At 39.0% G+C, this 16,309-nt stretch overlaps 1 protein-coding gene across 8 annotated transcripts in view; it reads right to left on the bottom strand.

Annotated features, from left to right (window-relative positions):
- SCFD1 (sec1 family domain containing 1) overlaps nt 1–15,624 on the bottom strand; it is a 42,134-nt gene extending 26,510 nt beyond the window's left edge. For 6 of the 8 annotated variants that reach the window (XR_014947219.1, XR_014947218.1, XR_014947217.1 and 3 more), the window contains exons 1-11: nt 15,564–15,624; nt 12,797–12,867; nt 11,928–12,016; nt 10,506–10,596; nt 9,676–9,798; nt 9,193–9,280; nt 6,833–6,922; nt 5,730–5,785; nt 4,680–4,765; nt 3,310–3,409; nt 235–374 (exon numbers count right to left, since the gene is read on the bottom strand). Coding sequence is in view for 3 of the 8 variants with exons in the window: in XM_015864968.3 (XP_015720454.1) it covers nt 235–374; nt 3,310–3,409; nt 4,680–4,765; nt 5,730–5,785; nt 6,833–6,922; nt 9,193–9,280; nt 9,676–9,798; nt 10,506–10,596; nt 11,928–12,016; nt 12,797–12,867; nt 15,564–15,594 (965 nt within the window). In the remaining 5 variants the exon portion in view is untranslated. Of the gene's footprint in view, nt 1–234; nt 375–1,646; nt 1,836–3,309; nt 3,410–4,679; nt 4,766–5,729; nt 5,786–6,832; nt 6,923–9,192; nt 9,281–9,675; nt 9,799–10,505; nt 10,597–11,927; nt 12,017–12,796; nt 12,868–15,563 lie in introns of those variants that run through there. The other 2 variants (XR_014947221.1, XM_085550434.1) reach the window with 2 other exon arrangements.
- Between the last annotated feature and the right edge of the window lie 685 nt (nt 15,625–16,309).

The following is a 16,309-nucleotide window of genomic DNA, read 5'->3' as shown; positions in this document are numbered from 1 at the left end:
GTTATGTCTGTGCTCCAATCCTGCTATTTATACAGGTCAAGTTAGATTTAAATAATTAAGTCTATTACAAAAAAATAAAACTCACCACACAACTCCTAGGCACACACCCCAGTGTGTGAGTCTTATGTGTAGTACTTAAACATATGTCCTCACAGTCAAACAAAATCAAGGAAGTCCTGCCATAAGAGCTGATCAAGCAAACCACACATCACCTTCATACCTAATACTGCTTACCTGCCCTTATGCTTCTGCCAAAATTTATCAGATGCAGTTAAATCATAGGATTTCTTATTCTTTTTCTTAGGTCTGGCACCTGCTGGAGTACCTTCTGTTCCTGTTGATTCTTCCAAGTTAACTCTATTCAAATGGAAATCCTAAGAGAAAAAGAAAAGGGAAGTTCAGTAAATATCTGACAGTTTCAAATCATTTAATCAGTCTTTTATATTCAGATAATTACCTTCAAGATTTTTTCTTAGTGGAAAAACTACTAATAAAGCTTTACATTAAAATTTCCCAAGATGACAGCGAACAGGTTGCCGGTAATAATGACTGCAATGCAAGATCTCCAAAATTACCTGCACTACTGAAAAACTATCAAAGGCAGCAAGAAGCCTTCTTAACATGAAATTACAGGAATACTGTTTCCCATACAGAAAATAAATTCTTTGGCAATAACTAAGTTCTAAATACTCAGCTCAAAAGCTTAAAGTAATGGAAAGTTTGTGTTCTAGACAAAAATTCTAAGGTTGAATTTCTCTCACACAATTACAGCAAAATTAACAGAGTTGTGAGGAAGGTCACATCGGTATCTACTCACAGGCAGACTGGGGTGGGCTATTTAAATTAACCTTTTTCACACATTCTCTTCTACTTTTTTTTTTTTTTTTTTTTTTTCCTAAACACCAGTGAAATAGCATCCATGTAACAAAACAACAGCTTGCAACAAAATGACTATTTTTCCATGTAGCTTCTACTGATGCGCAGATCTAGAATCTACACCTTTCGGGTAGATTGGACAGAGTTACGTTCACATACAATGTTATCACTGCTTGTTTCCCTGTCTGCCTTTTGTTCCTTTTTCCCTTCTGCCAAGGACAGCTCTGTGCTTTCTGCAGCATAACCCCTAATTTTCAACACAAAGATGAGCAAGAACCCTACATGCCAACTTTATACTAACCCCTCTGGTGTACATTTGTGATTTCACAGGTGAACTCTTCTTGTGAAATAATGATTAAGGAGCTAAAATATTGACTTCATAGGAAGTGTCAAGAATTTTTTAAAATATGTATTTTTTCCAGAAATAAAACTGATTTTCATTACAGTAGACCACTGTAAGTGTAACAGTCAAATAAAAACCTTTTAAAAATGTTTCTAGTTATCAGTTGGCGCAGCTCACACTTTCAGAATTCCATTTCAAGTCATCCATGCCAGAACAGAAGCAAAACCAAGTCGCTTCCCAAAGGAAACACAATGCAGCCAATGGGCATAAAACCTCATGTTAGACAGCATGCTTAAGGTTTCAGTAAAACTACAATATTTTTAATGTAAATTTGTTCACTACAAAGTTAAAAGAAAAATAATCATTTAACTGAAATCTCAGCTGTAATTTTTAATGGAGATCTATGCTTTGGCTCAATTTAACTCACCAGTGACCCGAGTTTCCATGTTAGGTTTGGCATTTACAAGTTTTACCAAAATGATTCTTATCGATTCCAGTCCTCCTCATTTGACCTCCACATTCTGTCTTTAAAAAGCCTTCTATCTGTGCCTCCCACTTTTCTGTAACCACTCCTGAAGGGTATTTTAGTCCGAAATGTGGATCTCTGCATACACATCTGTTTATGTGTAGAAACACCACCATTATCATCTCAAAGGACAAAGAACTCCACTTTTTGTGGCTTGGTTAGCATTTAGTTCAACACCCCACAGAACTCCTGGGATATTTTAACCAAAAGCTTCAAATGTGAAAGTAAAATGTACATAATTAACACCACAGTAACAATTACAATTCATGGCCATCTGAGTGGCTACCGTGGTCATTTAATAAAATTACGTGCCATCAGTGAAGAATCTGACATGCTTGAATTCAATGTGAGTAACTTGACTGGTTTTGAAATTAAACTTCTGCCCTTGACATGGAATCACAGGCCACTTGATTATCATTTTATTAAAGAAATACACAATCCTATCAACTCAACCAAAAAAGAGAAGCGAGATGCAATATTGAACAAGTTGCTGCAGAAACTTATGTAGTACAAAGAAACATTCAGTGTCACATTATTCCAGTATCTCTCCATATTTGTAAGTGTTCAGTTTTCACTATATCTTTAATCCCTCTGACCTCCCGATGGACCAAAGTCCTACACCAGTGCATTTCTGAGGCCACCAGACAACTTTCTCTAGCTAGCAGCTGATGAGGAGGCACATGGAGGTGGCAGGTATTTACCAGCCAGTCACTGAGCATTTGCTCATTCATAGACGCGCAGACAATGAGCAGAAATAAGTGCTGACTCCATGCAATAGCATCTGCACCTGTAAAATTCTAATTTGATTCTCAATTCCTGACTCTCACTTGCTCTCAAAAGTAACCAGTAGAAATGCAATATTATTATTACTATACCTACATAGTTGCACGTGTGTATTTTACAGCTTCCTCTGTCAGCCTCAATAATAAAAACAAATTATTCCTCAAAGCTACATACCAAAATGATTTGCATGACTTAACTGTTCAACCCAAAAAAGCCTCCAGATACTAATTATTCCTACTTTTTGTATTATTAATAATATAAATATATATGAAATGCACAAATCCCAAGTAAAGAGTATTTGGTTTCATTCAAGTACATCACCACTACTGGTTTTGTAAAATAAACTCAAGGAAAAGGCTTAAGGTGATCTTTGTTTTTAAAAAAACAAATCTATTTTAGGTTTCTCACAGTACGGTCAGGTACCACCTGGCACATCTATACTGAGCATCCACAACATCTTGTGAAGTAAAACAGACATTTTTGGAAATTCAAGTATTTTTAAAAAACAAATGGAATGTACAGAATTTGGAGTTAAACAATTATGAACTACTGAGGAATCATCTACGACTGCTGAGTTACGTATAAGATTCCAAGTTTTTGACAATTTTATATCTTATTGCTAAGGAAACCTTCTTAAACAATCCTCCAACCTCCCACCTACCCTCTACTTTCAAGTAAAAGTAGTGAAATTGATTTGGGGCTAAGAGAGAATCTGCAATTAAGTCTAGTAACAAGTTGAGTGAAAAAATACTTTTGTTAACAAAATCAGATTTATTCTTACCAGAACATCATGCACTAAAGCTTGGTATGTCCAAGTATGGTGTAGAGGAGTTGCTAAATCTATGTTTCTGTCAACAAGGACTAATAGGGGCCTTTGGAAGCTGAAAAGATGACACTTCATTAGTACTTCTTTAAATGCATTCAGACCATCCCAGTAATATCCTGAGTGATATAAACCACCTTCTACATTGCATACTAAGTTAAAAGTCTAACTTCCTACTGAAGAATTCCACCAGCCTTCCCCAAAGCTTCTGGGGCTGATCACTGCCCGTATTTTGTAGCAGATGAAAAAATACTAAGCAGAAGTCAGAACACTACAGAATAAATACCCTTTAATATTAATTAATACTTCTTTGTGTGGATACACAACTGAGTTTCAAACAAGTGTTCAGTGTTGTAAGAACCAAAGTGGGTCACATTTGACCTTAATCATATTACGTAGCTCAAACATAATATCTCCTTCTCAGCTTCTGTTATTTCATTTTAACTCTTCACTTGCACATTAAGTCCATAAAGAAAAAATTACTTTCTGAGATGCCTTGTTGTAACTGCATTACTAACTCAATTCTGTGAGGAAAAAAACACCAAGACTCCAAAATATCTTGGGTTACAGCCACATAAAAATTAACAATGGAGCTGAAATACCACAGGTGTAACCATGTCCCTAAAGAATATAAAACAGTGACAACTACATAATTTGAACTGATAATTCCATGCTCTGTGTAAGTATTTACATGCAGATGTATAACCTCAACAGCTGGCGTCATTTGGGAAAGCAAACCCAAGATCAGCCACCATTTAACTGTTAGAGGTTCCCATATTTCCTTTATGTTGCGTCTTGATTTTCTGAGGGCAATAATGCTTTCCTAACAGGAAAGCAGGCTACCCTCCTGAAGGAAGTTCACTGGTTACAATTCAGTTCCCATTAAAATAAATAAACTGTCAAATCATCCAAGTGGCTTATGCAATCCTTCTCTGGTAGATACAGAGACCAGCTGACATAATTATAACTGGTAACTGCTCAGAAGTGGGAAAACGGGTATTTCTTTCTTTTTAATATCCTAAAGCTTGATTAACATATGTTCAGAAGAACAGCTGCATATAGTGGTACTGCAATGTGACTATGATGAAAGGGCAAACAAAACTGCCTGCATCATTAAATAATTTCTGTCTCACTGTCACAGCCACGTAAGTTTCAACCCAATTATGCTAAGAGAAGGGCAATCTTGCTTTGGAGCACAACTACTTTAGTACAGAACTCGAACCTAATCCTTGTGGTTTTCACCATATAGTGGTGACTCACCCTAGTAAGATCTTACAGAAAACTGAAACATGAAAAATAAAAATATACAGCTATTACTAACACCTTACCTGAACTGGCCAGCTCCAAGGTTGTCACCTGTAAAAAGACTGTTTCTGGCATCTCTTAGATTCTCTCTGAGCTTCTTATCTAATTTCTGCATGGAGAAAAAAAACACAAAACATTATTTAATGAACCAACGATTTCTTAACCTATTTACTTCACCAATATTTAAAGATCATGCTGGTTCTGCACTTCCTATAGCTAACACTTCCTATAGCTAAGACATTTATGGTCAACTTCACATTCGGTCTGGACCAGGAAATCTCTTCCCTGTTTTTTCTCCCTCCAGTTTTTATACCCAAAACCAAGACTCTACAGAAGATATTCATCCAGCAAAATTGCTCTTTGGTAATTAGCATCCTCTCTCTAAATGCATGAATAAAAAAATAAATACCAACAACCACAGGGAACCAGAAAAGAAGCAGTAGATATTGTCATAGTAAAGCATTTCATAAAAGTAAAAATAGCCCTGATATGAACATATGCAGACTGAACATTTACCCAACATTAAGGCTTCTGTGATGAGGAAAGCTATGAGGAATACAGAAGAAATGAAGCACAGTGACCCCTAGTGAAGACACTGCTGTAACAATTTTTAGTTGTAGTTTAATTTGGTAATTTCATTCCTACTTGACTATCAAGACTACTTTAACATAAGAAAAATGTCTCGCACCTATGGGGTGTTTCAGTAAATACCTACATAGACACAGAAAAACCTCAGGTCAGACAGCAACTTTTTATATAATTTATTTATAGGTTCATGGTTCTAATTCTAACACCTTTCAGAAAACCTACAAGAATTCCAAAGCACAAATGATCTTTCTGATTTAAGTTTCTCATCAGCTGATTTCATAACATTACAGTTTCTACACATGAGTTCCAGGGAACTAAAATCCTAACAGAAGGCTGGGGTAGTCTTTCCAGTTTTATTTCCTTCACTAGGAAAAGGAGACAATGTATCCCTATCTACGTATCACTATGTGGCAATGAAAAAAGCAAACAAGCCCTTAAAGATAAAGTTTACAACAGCAATACTGTTTAAGAAAATCACTTCTTACCACTGCCACCATTTCAGCTGCAGTTCCTCTCGAGCATCTGATTATAGGAATAGCTCCTAATAAAAGATACATTGACTTCCACTTGTATCACAGTTTTAAGACTTTTAAGTTAACATACTTTGCAAAAAAACGATTTCTTAGTAATTATTATGAAATTAAAATTCTCAAGCAGACAATATCAATCCTTACATTAAATTTGTCTCTCACAGTCTTTAAATATGAAACCAAAAATACTCCATACCTGAAGCTTAACAAAACTAACTCTCATGCATGAATTTATGTAAAAGACAGCACATTCTAGAAAGACAGCATATCATGTATTGGTTAAACAATCTCTAATAGGGAAGCATTAAAGCTTAGTTTAAGAAGATCAGAATTTACTTCAAAGCAATAGCAAGGCATATAACAGGAAACACAAAGTAATGTATCAGGAAATGTCATTTTCAAAAGCATTTCCCGTAGGGTTTCAGGTTTAAAAATCTTTAGCTCTGTATCTCACCTATAAAAATATGAAATATGTTTTTTTTTTTAAAAAAAAGTTAACAACCTAAATACCACAAGACTGCCCCAAAGAGATCCCATACTCTCTTAAAGAATACCATCTGCAATCCACTGATCACAGTGAGAACTTACAGTAGATGGCATCACTACAAAAGTGTATGGGTTAAGCAACAACAGAATTTACAATAATGAAATTAAATTTATCTTCCAAGAAGTATTTCAATTAGGCCCTTGCAAGGGTTGTGAGATGTTTTTCTCCTTTTTTTGAGATTATAAATCCAAACTCCCAGCACTGCTGACCTTCAGAGCAAACTAGTATTTCTATAAAAGAACAAATCCAAAACCTTCAGTGTTCCTCACCCATCAATGCTGAAGACTAAATATATCACCTCTCACATGGGATAGCCTTTATTTTCTCTGGCAGTGATGTACAGGAATAATTCTATGAAGTTCTGTAATTCCTTCAGCAAACCATCAAGGTACCTGCCATACACCTACTTCTGCCTTAAATTAGCTATATAAAACTACAAAGTTTCTGTATCTTACTGAGCATAGGTCTCTTCCAAAAGGAATGGAAAATATGCTAGAGTTTGAAAACTTACCAAGTGTAACGAAAAAACAGAAGAGGCTGTCAACAATAGTGTCCATTATCGTTTCCATTTCAGTGTCTGTTATATCTGGTCTGTTAATGGCTGAAACAGTGTGGGAAAGAGTTAAAAACATGGTGAAGGAAGGAAGTTCATGTCACATCAACACTACGAAAGTGACTCTTTTTACATAAAGGCCGTCAATTGCCAACAGCTTTTATAGCTGAAAAGATCAAAACATAAAACATACTTCTATTACTTCCCCCCCTCCCCTTATATATATAATTTTTTTTTTTTTGAGATTGAGATTGGTCACCATGTAAGCCCAACACCACAGCCTTTCCCCATTGCCTCCTTCCAGATTATCCTTGTATAATTAAAAATCCCTCTTAGTGAATCACGTGTTATGGAATAGGAATGGCTGTCTACTTAGAAACCATTTTTCAAATTAACAAGCATTCAAATAACATCAAACAGGATGTCAGGTACAAGTACTTCATACTATTAGCCATTACTCTTTCCTCTGCAGCCATAGAGAAATAGAACTCTGGCTAGGAAAACCTTTTATGTAACTGAACAGTGTTACCATGTTCTCTCTTCCAACGCCATCAGATTTATATTGACCTGGCAGATTACGCAGCTATTTACAAAGTGGCAGTTTTCTGTTAGGACTGTCTTCTAAAGAGTTCACACTCCTTCACTGCCCATGCATTCCTTTTGCCTCCCTGGGTCAGACAGGAGCTCAGAGACGATCAGCTCAGTGCTCTACTGGAAAACTAATTACTTCTGTATGGGAGATTAGATTTCTGTTCCATCAGTGTTTGGAAACAGTCCACTTCTATATTGGTTTAAACATAGTGTGAAACTGCAAACTTCAGCAACCCAGGAGAGAAAAAACAAATCACACAAACTGACAGGTGAAAACGTTTTCAGTCATTTCAATTCAAATTTTCTGTCAGCTAATAGAAATTTTATGAGGCACAGTCAAGAACCTTTATATATGCACACACCCACTGCAAAACAATTATTACCAAAATTGCAAGCAATTGGTTTTAGTTTAAAGCAATTAAAAAAAAAATTCTGCTTTTCAAACAAAAAAGCTCCTCAAACCCTGACACTGGAATAAGTTCCCAGTGTGAGGCCAAGTTCAGTACAGTGGATTCAGCTTGCAAGAAAGACCTTGGAAATTGGACAAAAGAACCTCACTGATAAATGTTAAGGATACAGAGACTTCTCATCTCTCTACCCAGTCATTAGCGAGTGCTCTGTGAAGCCAAATAAAGAAATTAATTGTGTGGCACTTGTGTAGACATTGACTATAGAAATGTAATGAGGAACTTCTGCTAAACTAAGAGCTGCATTGCCAATAACTTGCATGCATCTTCTGTTGCCTTTGCATTGGATTTGCAGATGACACAAATGAGTTGCTGCCTTTCACAGAATGAGACAACCGAAAGAACGGAATACTCTGCAGCTACAAAGTTACTGGTTCTGATGTAAGTTACTCTCTGTTAGTTTAGCACACTAAATGGCTCAGTGGAGTACAAAAGTGAAAGAAGGGAGGAAATTTGTATGATGTTGACAACTAGCACATATTGTCAACTGAGGCTGCTGCAGTAACAGAGCTATAGAGGTAAGTGACTCAAGAGCATCCTCACCATTTTTAGGGTAGGTTCCAAAAAGGCTCAGCAGAAGCCCCATAAGACAGCAAGAACAGTCCCATCAGACTGACTTCATTTTCAACTCGGAGACTTGACAAAGACGTGGACAAAAGTACATGGGCCTACATGCTTGCAGAAGCCATCTCCTTTCATTTTCAGTAATGTTTTTTCCAGATTCTTCCCTGTGCTACTCATCCCTGATCCTAAACACATCCCCTGCACGCTCGCTTATACACTGGTCACCGTCTAGACAATACATAAAATTATCAATTGAAGTTAACATTCTTGCTTTGCATTACCTACAGTAACTTGCTAGCTGGCCATTCACACAAAACTAAAACATTTACTTAAGAACTGTATATAGGACTGTGACTGAACAGTGGTGCATACACAAAGCAGCCACCCACTGTGCCTACCTACAAGTGTAAATGCAAACACATACAAAAAAACATTGTCTGGGGTGCACTGGTTTCCTAAATTTGTTTCTTAAGAAAAACAACTATTTTTCAATATTACAATAGCTTTGCAGTAAAGATGACTAAACTAAGATCTGTGAACTGCTTACTTCATCATACTTAACTTCATATCTGACAGATTATCCTGAAATCTGAGTAGATCAAAACTAAATAATCATTGTTAGGTGTTAACCGTAACTACAAGAGTAAACTTCAACTTTAAAACATTTTATCTTTCATACAAAGAAATTTTACTTACCACGATACGAAACAAGCTCTTTGTTTTGGTTACACAATACAAACATATCATCTTCTAAAGTAATAAAATTAAGATATTGATCAAACACCTGAAAATAAAGGAAGAATGGTCAGAACAGTCCAGCATGAAGTATAAAAACATCAGTGATTAGTTGCTATTTATTTCTGGACTGGAGGCACACACTGACTTAGTGAGACCAGAAACATTCTGCAACTACTCTATTTCCACTCTTTCAGTACAATAGTCATGCAGCACTTTGGTTTTGGAGTAAGGTGAGGTATAACACTAAGCTGGATTAATGAGATGCCTGCAGATACTTTTCTCCAAGTAAATAAATCCATGCCTGTCATTGAACCTAGCTAAACTTCTATTTTGCTCACACTTCAGTCAGGAAAGCTGTCTGTGGCACAGATGTGGTTACATTCGACTGCAATACCTGTAACAGTAGTACCCTATACAGTACAGACAGGAGGATTTTCTTACCTTAGCCACTTGAGCTACAGCATTAGCACCTATGGCAGCATTGGCAATATCTTCCAGTTTACTTCTTGAAATGGCGGAAATAAAGTTTAAATAATAAGATTCATAAAGTTGGTTGCGAAGATCCTAAAAGAAAAACAAACCACAGTCTTTTTCCTGAAAAAGTACTAATATATATCTTAATTATTAAAAAATACAAAACCCTTTAATATGCAATGCTCCAATTATCCAGTCAAAATTATTTTTCTGAAGTGCTTGGCTGTCTAAGCATACAGCCCTATATGAAGTGTTTTGACTACATAGCTTGATAGATTCTAATGCAGAACTGAAGAAAAATGAGGAAATAAGATACCAGACAGCAGCTACTATTCCACATATTGCCAGCAACAAGAACTACCTTTTACTGCTTTCCCTTCCTTTGGTGAATGTCTACCTGCCGCCTGTTTCTCTCATAGAAAGTAAACAGCTCAAGGCAGAGTCAAACAGGAGGTGGCTCACCACTGCGTCTCCAAGGAAGATGACTCCATGCAGTCCCTGGTCAAACTGACTGCCCTGTATTTCAGCCTGTGCCTGATGACTGTTGTCTTTTCACTCCCCAGAGGGAAGACATATTTACACTTCTACTTTCTGGGAAACATTTTACATGTAAAAATGTTGGGTATTATGACAGCGATGTGCTCACATAGATAAAATGCAAGCAAAAGTGTTCAGACATGCACAAGAACCAGATGTTCTTGCGCAGACAGAAGTCATGCTGACATCAATGCAGGATTATCTCAAACACAATACTCCTGCTGCGCCCACTCATCTTAAATATTAAGTATGCAAGTTACCTGGCACATTCTGTCAATATTTTCTTCTGTTGGCATTACAAAGTAGACAGCTGGAACATCTGGAATAGGATCCCGATCTGAATGCAAAAGCCTAAAAAGAAAAAAAAACACAGAACAAAACATCTCCACTCTATTCCTCTTTTGATTCATATAAGATTATGTTAATTAAATTACTTATGCAGATACAAATTTAATTTGCCAGAATGTATTATTATATTTAGTCACATTTTAGCAAGAATAAAACATGAAAAATTAGCAAAATCACATCTGCCTAATTTTTGATAACCCAACATGTCAACAGAGTTCTCTGAACTTTACTTGAAGCTTAAGAAAAGGCTTCACAAATCTTAAAAAAACAGGTTATTTCATTCAGAGGATGATAAAATACTGCACCCATGAACTTCATTCACTAATTATTAATTGATGTTTGTACTATTAACAAACGTGCAGTTAGAAGCGTGGTGTGGTTAGGATGGTATTTTACAGGTTTATAGTTAGAAAGATTAGCGTGGTGGAAAGAAACAATCAAAAATAAATGCCCTGCTATATCCTAGCCTAACAGTAAAAAACTCTAAAGGGAGGAATCTCCAGAAACAGATCCTTTCCCAGTGGCAGACACCTTAAATGGTGTCTAGCAGAGGTGCAGCCAGGCTCCACACCTTTGGGTCATGCAACTAAATCACCTTCACCTGTGCTCCCATGGCTGACTCAGTCCTTGCCTCAGGTGACCAATGAGTGGTTCAGGCCCCAACTCAACAGTTTCTATACAAAATGATATAACAAAAAAACCTGCCTATATCTCACACAATTAACCTCTTCTTTCCTGCTCATTAATACAGACATAGGCAAAGCGCTTACATGTTTCTATAACATTACCGCCAATACATCCATGAGATAACTGTAATTTGTGTTTTGATTTCCAGCTTTTGCTTAGCTGAAGTTGATATAATTTCAAAAACAATCAAAACATTTTCCAATTTTCTTCATGTCTATCACCACAGCTAAGGAATGCCACTGAACTGACTAAACAGTTGTAGACAGAGAAATGGGAAAGCTCTTAAATTCACACTTAAAACTCCCTATCACAGACAGAAGACAAAGTCTGTGCGTAAAAAGATGAGCAAAGATCAAGCACTGTCTCATGTAACAGTTTGTGCCAAAATCATTTTTACAAGATATAAAAGGAGATAGGGATTCGTCCAGGCATTCTCAAAAATCTTGACTAGATTTCTCATTTATTTTGAGCAAAGGCCTCCTTTATACAACAAGAAATGCTACTGAACACCGAATAATTCCTATTATAGCAGCTACTCATTGAATAAGCTTCATTCTTTATTGCTGTTGTTGTTGTTCATAATTTCAGGGAAATATTAAAGTTATTTAAATAATAATAAAAAAATTTTGTTTTAGAAAAGTACTTACAGATGCAAAGTGATCCCCATATCTCTCAGCTCTTTCACTGACAGCAAAGGTGAGATGATATCTTGACCAAATCTGTCATAAATGAGAACCTGAAACAGATAGACTTTTTTTAGTTTTGGGTTTGTTTTTTTGAAGCAGTAAACTGTATATAGGAGTTTAGGTTTAAGGAATTACTATCCTAACCTTAAAAGTGATAAACATGTACCAATTTGTTACTTTGTTGTGATTTTCCATTTGTGCAAAAACCTGAACAATAAGAAACTCCACGATTAAGTGAGTAGAAACTCCACAAGATTAAGTGAAAAAACCATAAATCTAACAGGAATCTCCTGTCAGAACTTGCTTTGTAGAACTGACTACATGTGGGGAGAAACAATGGGAGAAGCACAGAGCAAGAAAGATACTAACAAAAAGAGAAAACAAGGAGCACCAATTTTTCACAAGTGACAAGTTATTTACTTTTTAAAGTTATCAAGGGCAGCCTGAACTCAGCTTGTCCTAAACTTAAGGCTCCCAACGGTTCTTCCTTTTCCACGGTCTTCTTTTTTTTCAGAACACACCTGTAAGATATCATGCAATTTCTTGCCACACACGAAGTATAGGCACACTTCAAAAACATCCTTTTTAGTTGCTCATTAATATATTGCCCAGAGAATCAATCCGTCATAGCATACATAACTAGCCAACACGTCAAAAGTCTTTTTCTCATTAACTCTGATGTTTAACTCTGTATTCATATCACAAGGGGGAAAATATTCTGTATGAGTTAAGGACACAGAGAGTGTACGTGAGTTAGTTTAAATTTGATAATCTGAACTTTTTTTTCTGACATTGTAAAATTCTCCTGTTCCCATTCATGCAGCCCTTACCTTCCATACCGGCTCCCCTGTGCTGTTTTTAACAGGAGGAACATTGAAATTCAGCATACGTTTCAAAGCCACTGGAAAAAAGAGTAGAATATTGCTTTAGTCTCTTTACACTTCAACAACAGACATTAAACATGTGAGTCCTAAAACATGAAGAATCTCTTTCTTTGATTACACGGGCTATATTCTACTAAATTTTGCCTTAAAACTCTTTTCAGACTCTTCCTGAAGAGTCTGTTTTGTATCCTACAAGTTAGTCTGCTTTACTGTAATTGTGCTTCTTCCTACCTGATCAGAACAACACCACACACACAGGATACCACACAGCAATACCTCTCTGACTGACTAAAGCTGACACATATTTTTTACAACATTTTCAGCACTTATAAGAAACTGCTGCATAAGGGAGCATGAAAGCACCCCTAATTTTCAACAGGAAAATTCTGTCCATGTGTATCCATTTAACTTCACATTCAATACACAAAACAAGGCCGATTTTTCACCTACCTCCACTTTCTAAGGGCTCCTAAGGAGCCCTTCCTCATTCATCCAATATTAAACACCATGCACTGTGGCAAAAAGTGAAAAAATAAATTGCATCGGTATAAGCTGGCAGCAATTCTCTCCAAATCCATAAACAAAACTGTCATAGGATTTTGCAAAGAGAAAAACTTTCAGAAATCAGGGCTACATAATCCACTTTACTCATAAACAGAAGCACATAATAGAATAATTTGAATTGGAAAGGACCCATCTAGTCCAAACCCCCTACAATGAAGAAAAGAAATATTTAAATCTCCCCTCTTTTATTCTGAAACCCTTTCCCCTTGTCACATCAGAACAGAGCCTGCTAAAGAGGCTGTCCCATTCCTTCTTATAGCTCCTTTCATGTACTGAAAGGCTGCTATCAGGTTCCCCAGAGCCTTCTCTTCTCCAGGCTGAACAGCCTCAGCTCTCAGCCAGCCTCACAGGAGGGGCTTCCATCCCTTGGACCACCTTCATGACCCTCCTCTGGATGCTCTCCAACAGATCCATGTCTCTCCTGTATTAACTCCACCTCAAGACACAGTACACCAGGTGAGGTCTCACCAATGCAGAGTGGAGGAGCAGGATCACCTCCCTTAACCTGCTAACCGTTACTTCTTTTAATACAGTCGAGATCCACTCAACTGCAAGGGAACATTGCTAGACACCCTCAAGATCTTTTTGTCAGGGCTACACTCAAACCTTTTGTTGTCCACACTGTACTGATAGCAGGGGCTGCCAGCCCCAGGTGCAAGACATTGTAATCAGACTACCAACATGCTGCGACCATCACAAAACCTAGAGATGTACTGGCTGCTTATCTTTTCTGTTCTTGCTCTTCCACTTTATGCTAAAAACTCTATGGGGCAAGGACTGGGTTTTCACAGTGGGGCACAGCAATACACTCTGATTATGGAGCAGGGCCACAGCACAACAGACACACACACAGAGCAGTGTTCACCCTGCTGAATACCTCTTGTTTCCAGCTACCTCCTTGCAAGTGACTGCCCCAACAGGAGACAACATGGGTATAAACGCTGACTGAAAGAGGATGAGAACAGTGAAAGAGAAACGAATAAAGTCACAGGGAATAAAGGCTCAATGACAAGGGGCTTTATCAGAAAGGTGTAAGCGTGAGAAAAAGTACTGTAAAGGAACATGAATCAGTTCCATCAGTGGTAGATGGGCAGTGGAATGTGATCAGAAAACATATAATTATGGTACAGAAAAGCTGGTAAAACATTAAGTTCAAAAAAGAGACTTGGGATGAGACTTTTAAGCAGATGACCATAGGTATCCTGTGTTAAATGAACGCACCCAGAATCCTCTAAGCAGCTGTCACGAGAAGATGACAAGGCTGCAATTAAAACTATAGACAAAAACTCAGTGAAGTGAGCAGGAATACAGAGCTGACACACTCTGTGCTTTAGGGGTATGTTCACATGGATGGCTCGGCGCCCCTGTACAGAGCAGCAGCAAGAGGGAAATGAAGGAATCAATTACAAACTCAGCAGGACATAAGGAGGGACTGAGTAAACAACCCTTTTACCCACAGAATACCTGCCCCAGGGAGCCTGAGTTGGTAATATCACAATCGTAATTTCCTAAAGGTCAGTAAACACTCCACAGAATCACAGAATTGTAGGGGTTGGAAGGGACCTCTAGAGACCATCGAGTCCAACCGCCAACCCCAGGACCTCAGTAGCGTCTAAACAGGGGCAACAAAGCAGTTGTTTTACTTTTTTACCTTTAAACAACGTTTCTGGCTGACCCTTCCCACAGCACAGAGGAAGCCGAACAAAAGGAAAGCACAGCCCAGTCCCACGAAGACGGACACCGCTCCCCTCCCGGCCGCGCAGCCCCACCCCGGGGCTGATTTCCACATCGCGGCGGCACCTGCGGCCGCGTCCCTGGGCACCTGTGTTCCCCGGGCCCGGCAGGCCAGGCCCCTCGGCAGGAGAGCCCCGGTCCCGACACCGTACCCACCGCTGAGGAACACCGCGGCGAGAGGGGCTGGGAGTAGGAGAAAGCCGCCGCCGAGCGACACAAACCGGCCGAGGATCCCCAGGTGGACCGAGGCGGCCCGGGCTCCATCTCGCCCGAAGGAGCCGTCAGAGAAAAGGAGGGGAGGAAAGCAGGCTCCCAGAAGAGCCCCCAGATACACCCTGAGACCCACCGCGCTCTTTTCCCACTGCAGGCAGAACAGCGGCCTCACAGCGCAACAGAAACCATAGGAACCGCTTACCTATCTGCTTCTCCCTGATACCGGCCGCCATTTTGCCTCGCCGCCAGCCCGGCGCAGCTCCCCGCCCCCTGCCGCGCACGCACACACCGCCGACGTGGCGGCCCGGCACAGCGGCGGGGCGGAGCCGTTACTGGGCGGCGCCAGATGGGTCGGAGCGCCTTGCGGCCGCCAGCTCCTGCGGGGCTGTGATTTCCACGTCGCTTTCAGCCTTAAACCCGAGGTTTTTAGGCAAGAAGAGGCTGCACCTGTTTTTGTCCAACCCGCACGTTGCGTGCATAAACTGCAGCCGGGCAGCTGTGAGGCAATTAGGTCTCCACCTGGGGACGGCAGCTGGCGAAGATAAATTCATCAGCACTGACTACGTTTGTGCATCTCTGCTTTTTACAGACTTTAGTAGTTACTATGCTCTCAGCTGTTCTGTGCTTAGAGAAAGCACTGAGGAGGAATAGCCCCGTGCAGCTGAAACTGACAGAGATTTGAGGGTAAATGTGCACCATCTACGAGGGCTGCTCCAAAAGTAACACCTCCCATTTTATTATGTTGGCCTATGATGTCAGAGGTGGATGCTGAGTTGGCAGCAGCTGAACTTTCCCACCAATATTCCATTCCATTTTGTTGCTGTGCAGCAGATGGCAGCAGGTCTGACAAAACGGCCTCTGACGTGGAAGGGCACAGGAGTCAAAGGTGCATCACTGAATTTCTCCCTGCAGAAAGAACTGCAGCCCCTCTTCACCACTAGCAAAAAT

The sequence above is a fragment of the Coturnix japonica genome, chromosome 5 (genome assembly GCF_054131305.1).
Source record: "Coturnix japonica strain WE chromosome 5, WE-NBRP24, whole genome shotgun sequence".
NCBI classification, from domain to species: Eukaryota; Metazoa; Chordata; class Aves; order Galliformes; family Phasianidae; genus Coturnix; species Coturnix japonica.
Note: the sequence above shows the minus strand (reverse complement) of the source record. Positions and strands in the feature narration are given on the sequence as shown.